This window comes from Pezoporus flaviventris, unplaced genomic scaffold (genome assembly GCF_033815535.1).
Source record: "Pezoporus flaviventris isolate CSIRO_AGI_PZ_B2104156 unplaced genomic scaffold, CSIRO_AGI_Pfla_v1 ptg000007l, whole genome shotgun sequence".
In the NCBI taxonomy this organism is placed as follows: Eukaryota; Metazoa; Chordata; class Aves; order Psittaciformes; family Psittacidae; genus Pezoporus; species Pezoporus flaviventris.
The window spans coordinates 53,976,872-53,994,360 of record NW_026892555.1 but is presented as its reverse complement, the minus strand read 5'-3'; the positions used below and the strand labels follow the sequence as shown (position 1 = coordinate 53,994,360).

The window sequence follows — 17,489 nt, the reverse complement described above, 5'->3', positions numbered from 1 at the left end:
CTCATTAGTCCAGAAACTAAGTTACTCTTTTAAAGCGCAAGTCAATAAAAGTATTTTATGAATTATGAATTTAATGCAGATTCTTCACTGCTAATACAGTCAATCCTGTGTTTGCTGATTAGTATGCTGCTGATTAGTAAATAGTTTTACCATCTACCAAATAATCTGTCAGAATTTTTCTTTTCCACAGTTAAATCATAGAACAGCTTAGGTTGGAAGAGACCTTAGGGATCATCCAGTCCCAATTCCCTGCCACAGGCAGGGACACCTTCCACTAGACCAGGTTGCTCCAAGCCTCATCCAGCCTGGCCTTGAACATTAACAGCCGCAACTTCATGTTTCAAACCAGTCAGCTGGGGGCTTTTATATTATCAATCAGTATTGACAGTCTCACCTGTTGTCACAGCCTGTTTTACTCCTGGCAACAGTTGAAGCTGCAACAGGTAAGCCAGGGTTTGAGGAAACAGTAACATTTTCAAGAATGACACTTGCACTGCTATTCAGGGAGTGGCCCAAGAAGCTTGGAAATGTCTCATCGGCAATATTTCTGAAGTTTTCCATCATCCTGCACAAGTTGCTTAAAATAGCGCTCTGCCTGGCAACATTATCAGCCCCGGTCCAGCAGCATCTGAAAGAAGGAACAAAGCAACTGTACAGTTACACAAGCCACAGTAGTGCTGTCAAAAATACGTTAGTTATACATCACAGCCAGCGGTCTTTGGCAATCACCCCGCTTTATCCACAAGCGTGCTTAAAAATCACATCCAATCCGCTCCTACCAAGCCGTTTAGGGGGCAGAGTTTTATAACTTCCTCGGGGTTTCTAAAAGGAGCAGTAAGTACTCCTGCAAGTTAAGAATACCGACGCTCCAAGACGTGCCAATCTATATTTAGTTCGTAAAGCTGCTCAGACCGAGAGACGCTTCCTCCATTTCTACAGCAGCGACCACCTGGACAGCTACACGCTCCGTGACGCGATCACCTGGGGCCGCCACTTGGCAGGCGGCAGCAAAACGCTGCAGATCTCAACACGGAAGGCCCGGGCCCTCCCCCCGCCTCAGCGGTCCCTTCAGGCACCGCGACCACTTCTACCACCACCCGCCGCGGCCCGAAGCGCCACAACAGCTCCACCTGAGTGAGAGGGGGCGCCACCGCCGCCAGTCTCCGCCGCGCAAGCAGGGAAGAGGAGCGGCTCGAAGCCAAGGACCCCTTTCCCGCCACGCCCCGTTCCCCTGCCCGCGCCCCGCCGCTACTCGCCTGAGAAAACGGCACCGCGGCCCAACCGCCGCCACTTCAAGCGGCCGCGCCCCTCTCCCGCACGCGCCGTCCCGCTCCCGCCCTCCAGTCCCGCTTCTCCCGCCTTGCGCCGCGCAGCACCCCCAGCGGCGGGCGGGCCCTCCCAGCCCCGCTCACCTGGCGCGCAGCACAAACAACAGCACACGCGCTCCCCCTCCCCGCGCCGCGGACCGACCCTTAGCGCGGGGCGCGTGCGCAGCGCCGCCGCTCGGCTCTCCGAAACTTTCCCGGGCCCGCGCGCGAGCCCCGCCCACCCCTCTGCCTTCCCGCTCTCCCCGCCCTCAGCCAATGGGCGAGCCCCAACCGCAGGCCGCGATTGGCCGTTGGAGAGAGAACGAGACGGACGAGAGAGGCGGATGCTGATTGGGCGAGGGGCGCGCGGCTCCGCCCAGCACCGCGCCTCCTGCTGTCCGTTAGGCGGGAGGCTGAGGGGTTGTCCCGGATACCGGTAGTGCTGTGGTAGCGCCTGGCAGGGCGGGCTGTCGGAAGGGAACTATCATTTCAGGTATTTTCTTACTGAGCGGCGAGGTTTGAATCCCCGTAGCGGTAACTCAGGGCCTTCCAGGGGAGCTGCGGCTGCTGAGGTGTGCTGCCGGTGGTGGCTGACCGGCCTCCCCTGGTCAGGGCGCAGCCGTGTAAAACAGAAGTAAATCTGACTAAAACTGATTTTTGTTATATATATGAATGGTGCTGTTTATATTACTATTTTCTATCCTATTGTTGCAATATGAGTCACTTAGATGAGGTTGGGCAATATACATTTATATACAGTACATGGAAAAATTTATTTCAGTTTTGAAGCATAAATGTACTGTTTAAAGTAGAGCATGAGAAGATGCCTTCCAAACATACGTGTATGTGCACATGATGACTTCAAAAGACCTGAATCAAATTCAGTGTTACTCCAGAACGTTTTCACAGTTCACTTCTACAGCTGCATTCCTGGTATGGAGATTGCATAAACCTCAAATGAAAGTGAAAAGTCACACATTCGATACCAACAGAACTTCATACTGTGTTCAGATATGTTCAAAATAAAAAAATAAAATAATTTCAAAAATCACACCAAAAAGGAAAAGCCACCTCCTGGCTACTATAAGACCCAAAAATGTGTAGTCCTGGAATTTCAGACTGAGATATGCTCCGAACACGTAACAAATACAGCATAATGCATATCTTCTTTCAGAAGAGGGACAGCAGCCCTACAGAATGCTAGATGAATTTAAAGTACTGCAAGTACCTGCTGTAATCATCCCTTTCTAAGCCCTTCTACAGTCTCTCCCTTCTAATGGTTCAAGGGCCCAGATCCTGCACAGTACAGTTCACAATCTGGAGTCATGGGAGCAAGAGGGAAGTGTGAGTTTGAGGAAACAGATGAGTATGGAGTGACAAGTCCTAGTTTGGAGAGACATCAATGAAAAATGGCAGGCAAGGGAATGGCAAGCATCAGCCACAAAACCAGCCTAAGTTCAATTGTTGAAGTTAAGCTACTTGGCCAGCCTGTTGAAATGGGACTTTTCACTGGAACTGTAATAGAATGTTTCCATTATTAAGAAGTGTGACTGGAATTCGTCAGGATATCTTATAATAATAATACATGTCCAGCACAGAGGAAAATAATGTGACCGTGCTGAACTATAAACAAATGCATTAAATCTAACTTTTTGCAGCTTTTTATTATCATAATAGGTTATATTCTGGGCTCCGAAGGAGTAACGAAAGCAAATTTAAAGGAGGGGGAAGAAAGGCAAGCAGGAATCTTTCCCTTTTTTTGATCTGGCATATACATCAAGAATATGTAAAAAATTGTCTTTGAATAGATTTTCCTATTTTTTTGTTACACTGCAGTAATGGAGGTACACCCAACAGACACTGTAGGGTGTCATAGCACAAACTTTTACAATTGTGAAACAGCAGCCACCTTGCTTTTCTTGGTGGTTGCTTAGGAAGGAACACCATTTTTTTTTTACTGGACGAGTGCAGTAAGAAGATCAATTGCTGTGTTGAAGGGAGGAAGTGACCTTTTAAAGGTTTAAGACAAAACCTGTCCTTGGATGGGGCACCCCCAACTTCTCTGGGCAACCTGTTCCAATGTGTGTTGAAGCACATTGAAATACAATATACTTTGGATTTCTGCTACAGAGAGCCCACCTTTATGCCTCCTCCCACTACAGTCTGCTGAACAAGCTCAGCAATTTCAGCCTGCACAGTAATGCTACTCCCCAGCCATACCATGTAATTGCTGTCCAGTTTCATCCTCCCATTTGTCTTGTGGCAGCCAAACCTTTAGGCAGTGCCATCATGCTGACTCGCAGCTCCTGTGCTGACACATAAAAAAAAGGCATCTTTTTAAGTTAGTACTATTTCTTCACAATATTGGTCCGAAGTGAATTATTCAATCACTGGAAAAAAATTATGAGGTAATTTGAAATCCAACTCCTGTAGTAGTACCTGCACATCTTCAACACACCCATGAGAAAAGTCAGAGCACAGCCTGTGGCAGAAAAATGTTATATGCAACTCCATATACAGAATGGCAGATGACTTCCTGACAGCAAAGCTATGAGAATAGGCATCTGAATCAAAAAATCTCCTTGATCAGAAGCCTGTTAAAAAAAAACACCAAAAAAACCTATTGCAAGAAAAAGCATGCTAATAAAGACCTTTTAGAATAACTTTATTAATCAATCACAATTATAAAATTTAAATATTTATACAGCAAGATGGAAAATTTTTAAGTAACCAAACACTCCAAATTATTTTGCTGCAGTATACACAGGAACGGTTTTGCTTTTGTGAGGTGATCCAGTTATCATCCTTTAGTTCTCAAGAATTTCTTGAAGGCATGTTTAATTTTGAGAATCTATGAATATATTTCACATTTGTTGGTGCAATATACAAAAAGGAAAAAAAAAAAAAAAATCAACCCATACTGAGCTGATTAAAAAAAAAAAAAGACAAAGAAAAAAAAAAGGCACATGAAGTCAGCTACTCCATAAATAGCTCATGGCTAATACTGTTTGTATGTGTTGCCATAGTTCAAAGGGTACAGATCAAAATGTTTCTTTGATACATAACTAACATGGTCCAAACATTGTAGTTTGGTTTGCAAAACATGCGCAAAGCCCCGAAGTTTTTTTAAATTTTCTGTACATGAGAAGAAATACGAAGGCAGCTAGAAATGCAAGCATTCACAAACACCAGAATAAGGCCCAGAGTTTAAAGTAACATGTTAAACCCCTTCATTCTCAGGTAATAGATTAAGAGGCCGAGATACACATCGTCTGCGAGGGTGAGGATACTGGAGGTTGGCAGTGTCAGCATCGCAAGAGTGCTCTATCAGAGGAGGAGGAGGAAGGAGCTGGGCATGACTGGACCATCTCGATCCAGCCCGTGGGGAATCCAGAGGGGGAAAGAAATACCTGAAACAATTAAGAAAGGAACAAAACACCAAAACAAAAACAAAACAAACAAAAACAAAACAAGAAAAAGAGAAAGGTAGTAAATACAAGGAGAACCAAAGGGGAGAACACATGCTGGAAAAAATAAAACCAAACCAAAAGGCTTTAGTATATATCCATGCCAAAACCAATAGAACATAATAGCAGAAATCAAGGCTTGTAATTCAAAACAAGACAAATCTGGAAACTGCTCTTTAAAGGAAAATAATACAGTCTTTTCCCACTGAAATTCATAGAAAAAAAAATACCATAATAATAACCCTAGTATACATTTATACAGAACAGACTGCTTTGGAAATCAAAAGGATGGTGTAGCACAGCTATGAACAGGCTTTCATTCTCCCATAATTCTTGTGATTTTGTAACAGAGCTTTTAGTAACGCTTCATTTGCGACACAAAGTATACATTAGATATTGTCTAGGTACATTTTCTGCATATGGATCTAATTCAGATTAACTTCACAGCACTTCTGGATAGACGTAAAAACATCATTGTTTTTACAATACTTTAAATTTTGTAATATACATTTACAGAGAATAACTGCTTTCAGTGAGATACAGTCTTTGCATGTATTTACATATTCTGCAAAATCCTCAGAGGAAATTTCAGATTCTTGGTGAATGTAAGAATGCCATTTCATGTCATTTTTCTGCTGTTTTTATTAGAACTTACCCGTAATACTCGTGTATTTTAGTATAACCACATACCTACAGATGTTTTCTGTCTTGTTTACAGTTCTGCAGACTTACATAAAGGAATAGCTGTATGATTAATGAAATTATGGGGCAATTCACAAAAAGCTGCATTTTGGTTTCAGTCTTTGTATGGCTCAAGTGTTTGCAGTTTTTAGGATACTATGTTTAGAGAATTGCAGTTACTCCATGGAATTACTACCATAGGAACGTACAAATACATATCAGAAAGAGTACTTTTCTTAGGATAAAGAAAGTATGACAGTACTTATAGAACATTTATTTGAAGTCATACTAAGGTACAAATGAAGCAATACCAAACTATTAAAAGCTACCATCTGTACAGTTGTCAAAACACAATTTTCTTAATCCTTTCAAACTAACAGTTGCATATATTACATAGCAGTTACAAACTTGTCATGTTTAGGAATCTTAATCAAATGCTAAACACTATGAAATGCAAAACAGATTATTTCTCAAAACAATTTTAACAAAAATTACTTTAACAGTTACTTCCCTCCTCCCATCCCAATCAAGGACAAAAATTCTGATTTTTTAGTTATGAACTAGCCTTTTAATTTGACAAGCTTCAAAAAAAAAAAGTTTAGATGGAAGGTTTGGGTTTGGGTTGCTTGGCTGTGGGGGTTTTTTCCAAACAAGAAGCCTCTCCATGTATTTTTCTATCAGGAGTTCCAACAGTATCAAACTGTACAGCCTAGTACAAAAAACGTACACGAGGTGTTTTAAAAAGGCTTTCTGAATAGCATTTAGTAGTTAGCAGGTGCTGGTGTCTTGGGAGAGGTCAAACGGCGTTGGGGAGGGGAAAAAGGAGTTCGGTATCCATTCCTGTGTGCATGCAACAAGCAGCAAAACACCAAAGTTACTCCAGTTAGCTTGGTATCAGCTCTGCTTTCTGTTAAAAAGGACATAATACAAATGGAGAATGGAAATTGTATCATAAATCTAGACACACAATTACATCAACATAACAATACAGCCCTTCTGAGCTATTTTCCAACAGTCTACATCATTTGTTATGAAACTCTTTTGATTACAACTCCAGTTTGTTGATTGTACTTTACAGTTTTCCAGTTCTGCCTATGCTTGTTTAAATGTTTAAATATATAGACACTGAAACATATTTACAATCACAGACAAAATAAATTCTGTGTAGCGTATCAATTTAGCCAAATGTCAGCACAGAAATCTTTACTATAGGTGTTAACACACTAAACCACAAGTTAGCAACTGTGCTTACGCAATTCAAGCCAAAGTGATTACAAAAGAAAACATATAACTGTAATTTTTACAGCAAGGCTCAATCCTAGGACAAGACACCATATGTTTTGAAATTCCGCAGCCACAGACTGAATTCTGTAATAAAACGTTAATTCCAAATTGGAGCTGAGAACTATCTATTAAAAAGCAAAGAAAACAAAATAAAGAAAAAACAAACACTTTCAAAATAAAGAGCAATAGAAGAAGTCTAAAATAATACTGGAAGTTTCAGTTTCACAAAGGCTTACTACCAACTCCAGGGAGAGGAGAAGACCAGCCAGTGGGGTAGGTAGGGTAGGGTAGCATTGCTGGAAGCACCACAGTCTTAGGTAAGGAGACTGTGAAACCCCACCCTCTGTTAAAGAGGTATAAAATAGTCAGTATCTCCCTGTAGGAGCTCAAGGAAATACAGTTACATAGGTTTGGATGACACATTTCCAAGACAGGACTGCATTTCAGCATTTTTTTGCCTCCCTTCTTGCTAAAGACTTAGCCCATTACCACCTCTTGCTCTCCCATTTATCTTGTGGGGAAAATGTGAAAACCCTTCCCTGCTCAGTGCAGCCAGGAATCTGGAAGCCAGAACTGCCATTCAGGATTGACTGCTGGAAGAGGTGGGGCAAAGACTTCTACTCTCCAAAAGCAAACTGTCATAGTACCTAACAGGTCAGCAATTTAAACTGTAAAAAGCCCAATCAGTAGCTGCATATGGATGGTAATGCAGGTTATTGCAAGGCTTTGGGAAAAAAATGTAAGTAAATAAAGTTGGCCACAAGACTTGGAAGCTGCTGCTATGAAATTTGGCCAGATCTAGTCCTTACACAAGGACACATCCTGTAAAGTTGATGTACACACTCCGCCACACAAATGCGGGGCTCAGTGTATTTTTAGACTGTGATGTGAACAAATTAAAATGGTATTCAGAAGAGGCAGTTCAATTTACCTATTAAACAGCAATTATTACAGAGTAAACTCGAGAAAGCAAATTAATCTGCAATAAGAATGCCATGAGGAAGAAAAAAAAAAAAACACCCCCCAAACTTTTATCAACTGACATGGTTTAGTGTGAGGTGTCCCTGCCCATGGCAGGGGGGTTGGAACTTGATGATCTTAAGGTCCTTTCCAACCCTATTCTATGATGTTACACCTGCAAAAATGCAAGTACACCAACACTAGCATATGATTGTTGAAACCCTACATGAAGAACCATGTTTTCCTCCTTCCTTTCTGCTACATTATCCCAGTGAAAAGCAGAATTTGTTGCTGGTGGCTGCTTCACTTTTAAACACCTATCAGAAACAACAGGGAACTCACACAGTGGTATGATGAAGTTTCTCCTTGATTCAGTATGGCTTACAGTTTTGTTTGTTTTCCTCTTAACACTGGCATAGCAGACACCATCACAGAGCAAAACCAGAAAAGCTTGTAGAAGTATTCATATAAATTACATTGCACTTGAAAAAAAACAAAAAACCAAAAAAACAACTATTGTAAAACAAACATGAAAGCTAAATGAAATTAGGAAGATTCAGAAACTACTTGCGGAAATTCATTCTCCCTACTAATGAACCTACCTGCTGGCAGATGATCCATTTAGTGAATTCTGTAGACTTGTATTGGCAGAACCTAGAGAGGCATTAAAAATTCCCTGCTGAGAACTACCATTCACTGGACTCCCGTTACCTTTCAGTATACCAGTACACTTCCAGTTGTCCATGTAATTAGCTGCAAATGCAGATACATAAACACTGTTAGTTTCTCTTCTGAAGCTCAGCTTTTGATACAACTATGATGTTTCAGCTGTCTGACATTCTCTGCCTACCCATGATTTCAAGCTCAGTTTTGTTCAGTAGCAAGAATGAATTTCGTTTTTAAAATACTGAGAAACAAAAGAGAACTGATGAGGAAACTGCCACTGTTGTTTGCTGTTGCTTTTGGAAATTTAAACAGAAAAAAGTCAGTATGACTGAACACCGTGACTGAATGTAGGTTTTCTGGGTTTGGCAGCAAGCAAAGATAATAATGCAGTACATACAGTAACTTTAGAAATTATAACTTTACATAGCTCTAATCTGGTAAAACAGTATGAGGGTACAGTAACAACAATTCACAGCAGCCTAAATCATGCAGATGTTCCAGCACAGAAAGTTATTTAGAAATATGAAAAGCTATCATTCACAAATCTAGAATGAACTTTTACTACAATATTATTTTGGAGTAAAATTTTTCAAGTCTATTAAAGCTCATGTGTTTCAGATAGTGTTCTTACCCTTCCAGAGCCTGACACAGCCATCGTCACCAGAGGAAGCAAGCACTGTGCCTGTAATATTCCAGCTCACTCGCCACACCTGGGAGTTATGATTATCAAACTGGGCCACAATATGAATTTCAAATTTTGTTAATCCTCCAGATGAAGTCAATTCTTTCCTGTTTAAAAGAAAAGTGACAGTTCTGCACACAACAGTTCAAAGATGGGGGCTTGAACATGATGGCAAAAAGAGGATGTCTTTCAAGGGGATTTATATTACAATCGTTACTAAATTAGGAGTGTTAGGAGGTATTCAGACACTATTATAGACTTGCTCACAATCTTGTAATCTTAAAAATCAGGCTGCTAAAACACAATCCTGCACAGATTACTACTTTTGCTTCACAGACACTGTTAACGAAGACTATATAGTATGCACCACATCATACCAAACCATCTTCCTTTTGAACTCACCTTAGAGGTTTTAGTGTGAAAATTCGGACATCTTTGGTTGCCACAGCTAAGATGTGGAAGGATCTTCCAAGATTTGGAGCAAAGGCAATATCATGTACAGGATCTGTGACTGTCATCAGAGCTTCTGCTTTGGCGTATTTCCTGTACAGCATAAGAAATGAACCTTTAATGCCATGAAAACTGCCAGTAATGCAAATTATATAAACCAGAGTGAAACAAGGAAAAAGGGCTTAGTATACATAATGAGACTTGCAAAACTAACATTTTCTTAAAATAAATTTAAGTAATAATTACACGCTGATTTCTTCAGAAATTGAAGACATCAGACACAATAACTACAAACAGTATGCTAAATCATACAACAAAACAAGGATTCCAGTAGAAAGAAGTTTTTTATCTAGAGCTGGCAAAGGGAAATAAAGATTCTTCCATTCACAAATCTAAGGGGAATTCGTATCTCAACTTACTGTATTTTCTGTACTTGTAAGCAGACCACTATTGGCCTCCTGCGCTGTACGGTAAACATGTATTCCATTTTCTTATTTACCACCAGGTAAATTACAAGAACTCTTTTTTACCGTTAATGCACAGAGAACATTGTCTGAAGCCAGGCACAAATGCACAAAACACCTTGGCTCCTTTCCCACACCAATCACCCTGAGTGAAACACAAGTTCTCCGTCATCATTTAATCAAAATTGGTTGTGCACACACTTCTTGACCCTTCCTGGTTCTGAACTCCTAACTGCACAAACTGAACTATGACAGAACACTAGTAAATCCACAAGACAGTATGTCAGTATAAATATGCATTTTAAGGTTGCCTTGAATAAAACAGGGCCTTGTGCAACACAATGCAAATTTCAACTTTGCCCTATTAATTCCTTCTGAAAAATTAAGCATATAAATTAGCAGAAGTAGAAACAACTCTCCCTTTAAAATGCTGAAAAGAATACTGAGACAAGACAAAATTATCAGTATCTGTTAACACCAGTTACCATTCTGAGGTATCCCTCTCCCATCCAATGGCTCAGAGACAGAATCAAGGTATTATTATTTACTACTCCACATCTAATGACAAGAATAGAAGGTCATATATTACAAACTACTTTGAGATTATGCAAATGTTATACACTGTGATTTAGCATACCTGGTGTTTTCGTTATATTCATAAATTTGAACCTTAGCCAATATATTTGGACTGTTGTCATCACTTCCTACAGCTATCATTGGAGAATGTGCTCGAGAACTAAAAAGTGAAAATAAATAGTTATATTTACAAATGATTCCACAGAAAGTACCCCAAGCCAGTTTTCTTAAATTTCAGACATATTATCTAGAAAGAAAACAGAACAGTTACAACAACAAAAAAAATAAATCACAACACAGGGAAATCACAAGGAGCATGAGTAGTTCCATTTTATACACCCACTAGGGTAAAATCATAAAGGAACATTATTTGGCAATTCAAAATGATGCTCCCAGGGTAGAACTGATTTTATATACATAGCTGCAGCCAAGTATTTGTCACAAGTTTCATGGCAGAGACTGAATTCTCTGCACTACTTTTAATGACTGATTTTCTGGGATTTCATTACAGTTTTGGAAGATTATAAAAGCTAAATATAGATGAGCTCTAGTTTTTAAACCAACTCTTAGGTCCCTCCCATGCACTAAAGTGATAGCCTGTACTCTGAACCCTCAGCACAGGTGACTACTAATGAACAGAAGAATAACTGCATCAGCAGGACACAGCCAACTATGTCTACAGGGAAGGCCATTAAGTGCCTCTGGACAAACACAATCCAAAGCAGTTCAGCCCTGAATGGTTATTCCCTTCCTGTTACTGCTGGGGGAGAATGCGAGATGGAAAGCAAAGGAGAACTTTTGCATATTCCTGTTCTTCTGGGTGGGGACTACCCAACCAAACTCCTCTGTGATTCCTTTCTGTTCAAGAAGGTTAAGTGTATCATTGAGCCCCTGGGGATAGAACTAAAAGAACAACTCTTAGGCTTTATATTTGTGCCAGCAATACTCTTGTGGTTCCTAGTACTCTCACACTGGCAAAGGTGCATGTCCTTACTAGAGCTGTCAAAATTATTACCTATTGCAATGCCTTGATTAAGGAAGAAAGAGATAGGAATTGTCCCATTATAAACACTTGCTCTTATGAAAATCCCACTTAAGTTTTGTGTGATAAATAAAGAATGCTATCTTATTACTTGATAAAAATAATTAAGCTGGGAATATTTCCTCACAGATCACAGGGGATTTCTTGTAATACTTCTCTGGCTCTGACAAACTTGCTTTATTAAAATAAACATTAGCAGCTTTCTTTCGGATCCAAGTAATATAAGCTCAGACTTCTCCATGCATGTTTTATGATTAATTCTACAAAATTTCAAGACTAGCTCTTTGGATCTTCTGCTTAAACAGTCACAAAGCAAAACCTACAGTTTTAATGACGTACCTTGAGGGATTCCAAGAAATACAACTGCAGCTTAGCTTACATGAGATTTCATGCTGCAGTGACCACTGACTGAGATTCATCACATCTGGAGCTTCATAAATCCTTACAACACCATCTGCTGAACAGGTTGCTAACATAAGACCCATATGCTTGGGAGCAAACTTCACATCTGTAACAGATGTCCTACTGTCTACTAGAGTGGTCCTCTTTACCTGCAGAAAAAAATGGTAGACAGTCTTGAAGGAAATGCTAGAAATTCCCATCAAATATTTATTCCCTAAGGAAGGCTAATGAAAGTCTGACACCACCATTTCATAGGATCACTTATTTCTTCCGCCAAGAACTAAACAAAAACAAAATATTTTTATACACCAATGAACTGGAGATATGACAGATCATTGCACCGATGCCGTTTCAAGCATCAAGAGATATACTTGCGATGGTATCAAAGTTCTGGTACCAGAAAGTTGTTCAGATTATGTTCTTCAGGAAAGAAAAAAATCCAAAAACCACAACAACCACATAACACAAGCATAAAATAAGAGTATTGGCCACAGGCAGTTTGAAACTGTCCTGTTCGTTTTTACTGGTGACTATATTAACTGCAGGAGCACCACTTTCTAATTTTATCAGTGCTGCTGAAGTTTACCATGAAGTACTGTCCAACAGAAGTATCAAAACAAGTATTTCTGATAAGGGCATGGGTAAATACAGCAGACAGTTGATAGAAAGTTTAGCCAGGGCTGAAGAGGAAAAAATTGTAAATGCGTTTTTCCAGCTGTCTCTTCCGCCAAGCAAACATGAGTTTGAGCTGAAAACTATGTATCACAACTGCCTCGTACACATGGTAGTCAACCTTCATACCCCACTGGGTGCCAAAGGTCCCGACAACCCAACACTTCACAACTATGTGTTTTAATGTTAGAAAACTTTAGAAGAAGGTAGAAAGCTGCAGGTATTTTAGCAACCTAAACCAAAACATCAGAGGCAGGAATAGTGTACTGAGTTATACAAGATTATGCATGAAGAATAGCTGCAAAATAACCTGTTTAGATCTGTAATTCCTTTGATGAAATGCTACCCAGAAAATCCACTTCCCAGCAAACTATTTCCTCCCATGGCCTGACCTATCATTTGAAAGATGAAAAAGAACAGCGTGAGACAGTTTCAAATGAGCTCTTCTCACAGCAGAAATACCCCACAACTTTAATGCTACTGTAGATGGAAACTCATGTCTGCATATTATTCACCAGGGAACATCTTACGAAGGAAGGCCAATAGTAGTGTCACTAATTAGCTTGAATGCAGCCATTTAAGGTCTTCCTCAAATGTTTTAAAAATAGTTACTCTATACTGGAATACTGCCACAAAGTAACAAAACATTGGCAACATCAAGGCTTTATATAAAGAGATAGGAGCCCCGTGCTTTCCCTGTTTCAGGAACAGAAAGTAACTTGGTATTTAGAACAACTTTCATGTTCACTCTTCTGTTTAATTCTGGAATTTAAACAAGTGCAAAGCTTCAGCTGTTACAATAAGCAAATAAATCAATGAGGCATAATAAATCTGTTTATATGAGAACATATAGAAACCGTAATTAATGCATTAAAGTCTCACCCAGTGACTCTGGCCTCGGAGTTTATCATTTGACTCTCCCACTATTTCTTCCCATACAGCTGCTGTTCTATCAAAAGAGCAGGAAGCCAGGACCTGCCCAAATTCAGGATGGGCCCACGTCACACGCCACACAGATCCACTATGTGTCTGCAAGATAACACCAAAACATTACAGGGAAACACTTTATGTATTAGTGCAAGTGATCGTGTCTTTTTATGACCTTCTGCAGAAGCAGAAGTAAATCCTAGGAAGCAGTAAGACTATTCCTTTGATACCCACATTCTTTTGTAAAGTTCAAAGCTAACAGAGCAGCTGTGGCGTTTGTTTATTCCTACAAGCACTGCAAAGTTTTGTTGTTATTAGTTAATGGTTAGAAAGGGATTATTAGAAGTGTATTTCAAGGCATTACTTATTACTCCTTCAAACTCTTAAGTTCCAAACTAAGATTCTCTCTTGATACGAGTAGTACAGCTTTGTTTCCAATTTTCAGCCTTTACCATGCTCACTTCTAGCTTGCCTGCATTTCTCCAAAGCATACGCAGAACATCACTTATCTCCTCCTTTATTTACATGAACCTCCTCTTTCACACCATTAACCTAATGCCTGTTTTTAGAGAAGGGGAATTCAAACGCTTCACTTGCATTTCCATTAACAGGGATTACTGTATTGTGATCCTATTAAATACAAGGCTAAGGACAGTTCAGAAGCTGAATTATCCTGATGAAATAGAGTCTCTGTATGACACAGCTCCCAGAAAGCTGGGGTTTTTTTGGGCAGAAAGGTCTGATGTTGTAACACATAATAGCCAGACCTCTTCCTTTTTATTCTTTGTCTGTCCTTTTTTAATTTTTTTTTAAGTCCTACAATATGCAAAAAGCAAATATTCAATTAAAACCCAAAGTACTGTTTTCCTGCTCTTTAAACACCAGTTACGCCTATGGTTGTTGGTAACAAAGTCTGCCAACATAACAAAGTACTAATAATATAAGACCGTGAGAGGCATTAGGATTGTTTTATAAAAGCAGAGAAAAAGTATTTTATCATGAGAAATACAGGATCTACAAGAAAAATATTTATACTCTCCAAGTCAGAAAAAACTAAGCCTGTTTCTTTAAAAAACAAGGAGAGATTATGGTTATAACTGTGTAAATCGTATAAATACAAACCTTCCAGCTGGCCGTGCAGTGCCAATCCCCATTTTCACCTTTGTCCCAGACCTATTGAGAAATCAAAATACAATCATACAATCTGTATATAAAGCTTACTAAGTAGTACCACAAAACGCAGCCATTAAATACGCATACACATATGTATACACACACACCACTGAACATTTCTATCTGGCTCATACACAACTGCACTCAACCTGGAAAATATCCCTACAGCAGGTAGGGAGAAGAGGCACACAGCTGCCAAAATGCACTCCTGTACGTAGTCTCTCTTTTTTAAAGAATACATTAGTCACAGAAGACAAACTGACAATTCTCAGCACTTCATTCCCTCTGTTCCATGAGCACACTACTTGGTTTCTCTCTAGAGCACAACAGTCCTCATCTCAGTACATATTGAGACGTGGTCACAGAAACCCTGATGTGGCTCCAGGCAAACACCCCAAAGGCAGAGCAAGAGAGCAAAAAGAAAACTCAGGGGGAACAGTTCACATGTCTGTTTCTAATACTTCTGCCTTGACTTGTAACCACACACAGGCGAGTTAACCTCCCTTTCCCTTGATTTCCCATGCATCTTTTATCTTCTTCATAAATTGTTTTCTGAGAAGTTGTGACAGCAATCATGACTGTAACCGGATGAAAGGCACCTCTGGAAGCCCAGCATTCGCTGCTGTGTGTTGCTCACTCACTACATAACATTACCAAGTCACCTCACTTTTGCCAGTCTGGATCTGCAGTACAGCCTTGACTGTTGCCATCACAGCCTAACTCTGTAACTTCTCCCCAACTCCTCTTCTGCAGGGCTCACCTAGTGAGAATGGGGCCTACACCAGACATATCACTGCTGCTTACAAGTGTTGTAAAACTCGTGTTAAACTTCTTAACACAGTCTCATGAAGGATACTGTTGGAAGGTAACCTTACACTGCTAAAGAACATAATTTTTGTGTTCTACCTACCTCTTGGCACCTCTTAAGAACATTCTTTTTAGGCCACAAGTTTTACATAGTTAGCCCAGACCAAAGACTTACAAGGTTTTGACTTACTTTCTGGGGGACAGTTGTGTTGGTGGTGGTTTGTTGTCTGCTTTTTAGTATGTGGTCAGGAAGAAGGGGCTGCTTGCTTTTTTTTAAGGCTGATATACATTTGACAAATATTGCATGTTTGGGTTGGAAGGGACCTTAAAGATCATCCAGTACCAACCCCCTGCCATGGGCAGGGACACCTTCCACGACAGCAGGTTGCTCAAAGCCCCATCCAACCTGGCCTGAACACTGCCAGGGATTGGGGCACCCACAGCTTCTCTGGGCACCCTGTGTCAGTGGTTCACCGCTCTCATACTGTGAAGAATTTCCTCCTAATTTCTAATCTGAATCTCCCCTCTTTTATGTAGAAAAGCGATTTTCTCAGCCACTCACCCAGTCTAACAAAAACCATGGCTGCTCTCTGCAAATTACACTGATCAAAGCTAACCGTGTAACTCCTGAACGTTTGTCCATCTCTTTACCAGGTGCAAAAAAATTTGAAAAGCAACTGACCTCTCATTTACTATTTGTTTTCCCTCTGAAGGAACACAAAATGAAGGTTCCCACTATTTTATAGTCCCCCTAATTTGCCAGGGCACCGTCACAAGGCTTACTAGCGCTTTATTATGAAACTCCAGCTTCTTCCCTCAGTGCCCTTAAATAAACACAGACTTTCAGCTGAGCGGACAAAACAAGCCGCGCTGCTGCAGCCACAACAGTCCGAGCGCGTTCCGCCCCCCTTGCGGCAACGAGTCGGAACGGAACGTGTATGTTTACACGCTCCTGTCCATACGCGCACGTACAAACAACGTGCACCGTGGTGCACTGGCCCCGGTCCCACAGCCGCCCGACACCCTATGACACCGCAGCGGGACCGCCCGCTCCCACGGCGGAACGCCGGCGCACAGCGCGGCCTTTTGCCCCCCGGGTCCGGAGAGGGGGGCGGTACGGGCCCCTCCCGCCCGCAGGCCAGCGCCCGCCGCGAGGGAAAGGCTGCGCCCAAGCTTGGCAGCACCATCCCTGCGCTCCCCGCCCCCGGTAGGCCACGCACGGCCGTGCCGCGACACCCGCCACGGCCCCGCGCGGCGGCAGCCGCCGCTCACTTTGACGCTCTGGTCGCTGGAGCACGTGGCCATGCGCCGCCCGTGGAAGTCGAAGGAGACATCGTGGATGAGGTCGCGGTGATCCGCGGCAATGCTGCGCGCCACGAACATCCCACCGCAGCGCGCGGACGCGGCCCGCCTCACGCGGCGAAGCGGGGCGGGGCAACTGCCACCGCCGCCTCGTGCGCAGCCGCCGCGGCCTGCCGCGCTGCCCCGCGCGTGCGCGCTCTTTGCCACCCCCGGGCGCGCGCTCGGTCACGCGCACACGCGCACACACCCTGAGAAGGGGTGGAGCGGGTCCTCGCGCTCGGCCGTTGCCGCCGAGAGGCTGAGGCGGTGCCCACGCTGCCCGCCCGGGGACGGGGGCCGCGGCGGGGCTCCCCCACGGCTCCCAGCGTTGGGGGGGGGCGCCCGGCCACCGCCGCGCCTCCTGCCGAGCGATGCTCGGCCCCGCCCGCGGACCAGCGGCGGCCGTGGCGCTCCAGCAGGTGGCGCCAAGACACAGGGTCTGTTGGCACCGGCTCCACTTTTAACCGTGTCCGCTGGGCCGCCCCCCCCCGCTCCCCTGGCCCTTTCTGCTGCTGCCGCCCTCTCGGCAGCTACCACAGAATCACAGAAGGGTTAGGGTTGGGAGGGTCCTTAAAGCTCATCCGGTTC

General features: G+C 42.3%; 2 protein-coding genes across 4 annotated transcripts in view; both read right to left on the bottom strand.

The window, feature by feature from the left end:
* CEP192 (centrosomal protein 192) overlaps positions 1-950 on the bottom strand; it is a 64,392-nt gene extending 63,442 nt beyond the window's left edge. For both annotated transcript variants that reach the window (XM_061448856.1, XM_061448857.1), the window contains exon 1: positions 395-950. In XM_061448856.1, coding sequence (XP_061304840.1) covers positions 395-564 — 170 coding nt within the window. In that variant the 5' untranslated portion in view covers positions 565-950. The remainder of the gene's footprint in view (positions 1-394) is intronic.
* A 3,005-nt stretch (positions 951-3,955) lies between these two features.
* Positions 3,956-16,989, bottom strand: SEH1L (SEH1 like nucleoporin). 2 transcript variants are annotated; one of them, XM_061448846.1, is made up of 9 exons: positions 16,833-16,989; positions 14,703-14,753; positions 13,536-13,682; positions 11,919-12,130; positions 10,599-10,697; positions 9,450-9,590; positions 8,997-9,154; positions 8,302-8,452; positions 3,956-4,717 (listed from the first exon to the last, which is right to left on the bottom strand). In XM_061448846.1, the coding sequence occupies exons 1-9, from the start codon at positions 16,941-16,943 to the stop codon at positions 4,528-4,530; spliced, it is 1,260 nt and encodes a 419-aa protein (XP_061304830.1). In that variant the 5' UTR covers positions 16,944-16,989; the 3' UTR covers positions 3,956-4,527. The 2 variants fall into 2 exon arrangements, with proteins under 2 accessions (XP_061304830.1, XP_061304831.1); XM_061448847.1 differs by having other exon boundaries at positions 4,679-6,362.
* Between the last annotated feature and the right edge of the window lie 500 nt (positions 16,990-17,489).

Excerpts from the sequence above, each read along its gene's own strand:
- SEH1L (XM_061448846.1), bottom strand. The coding sequence starts at position 16,943 with ATGTTCGTGGCGCGCAGCATTGCCGCGGATCACCGCGACCTCATCCAC. Across the intron at positions 12,131-13,535 it reads TCCGAGGCCAGAGTCACTGG|GTAAAGAGGACCACTCTAGT; the intron begins GTGAGACTTTAA and ends TTTTTTCTGCAG. Across the intron at positions 9,155-9,449 it reads TTCACACTAAAACCTCTAAG|GAAAGAATTGACTTCATCTG; the intron begins GTGAGTTCAAAA and ends TCTTTTAAACAG.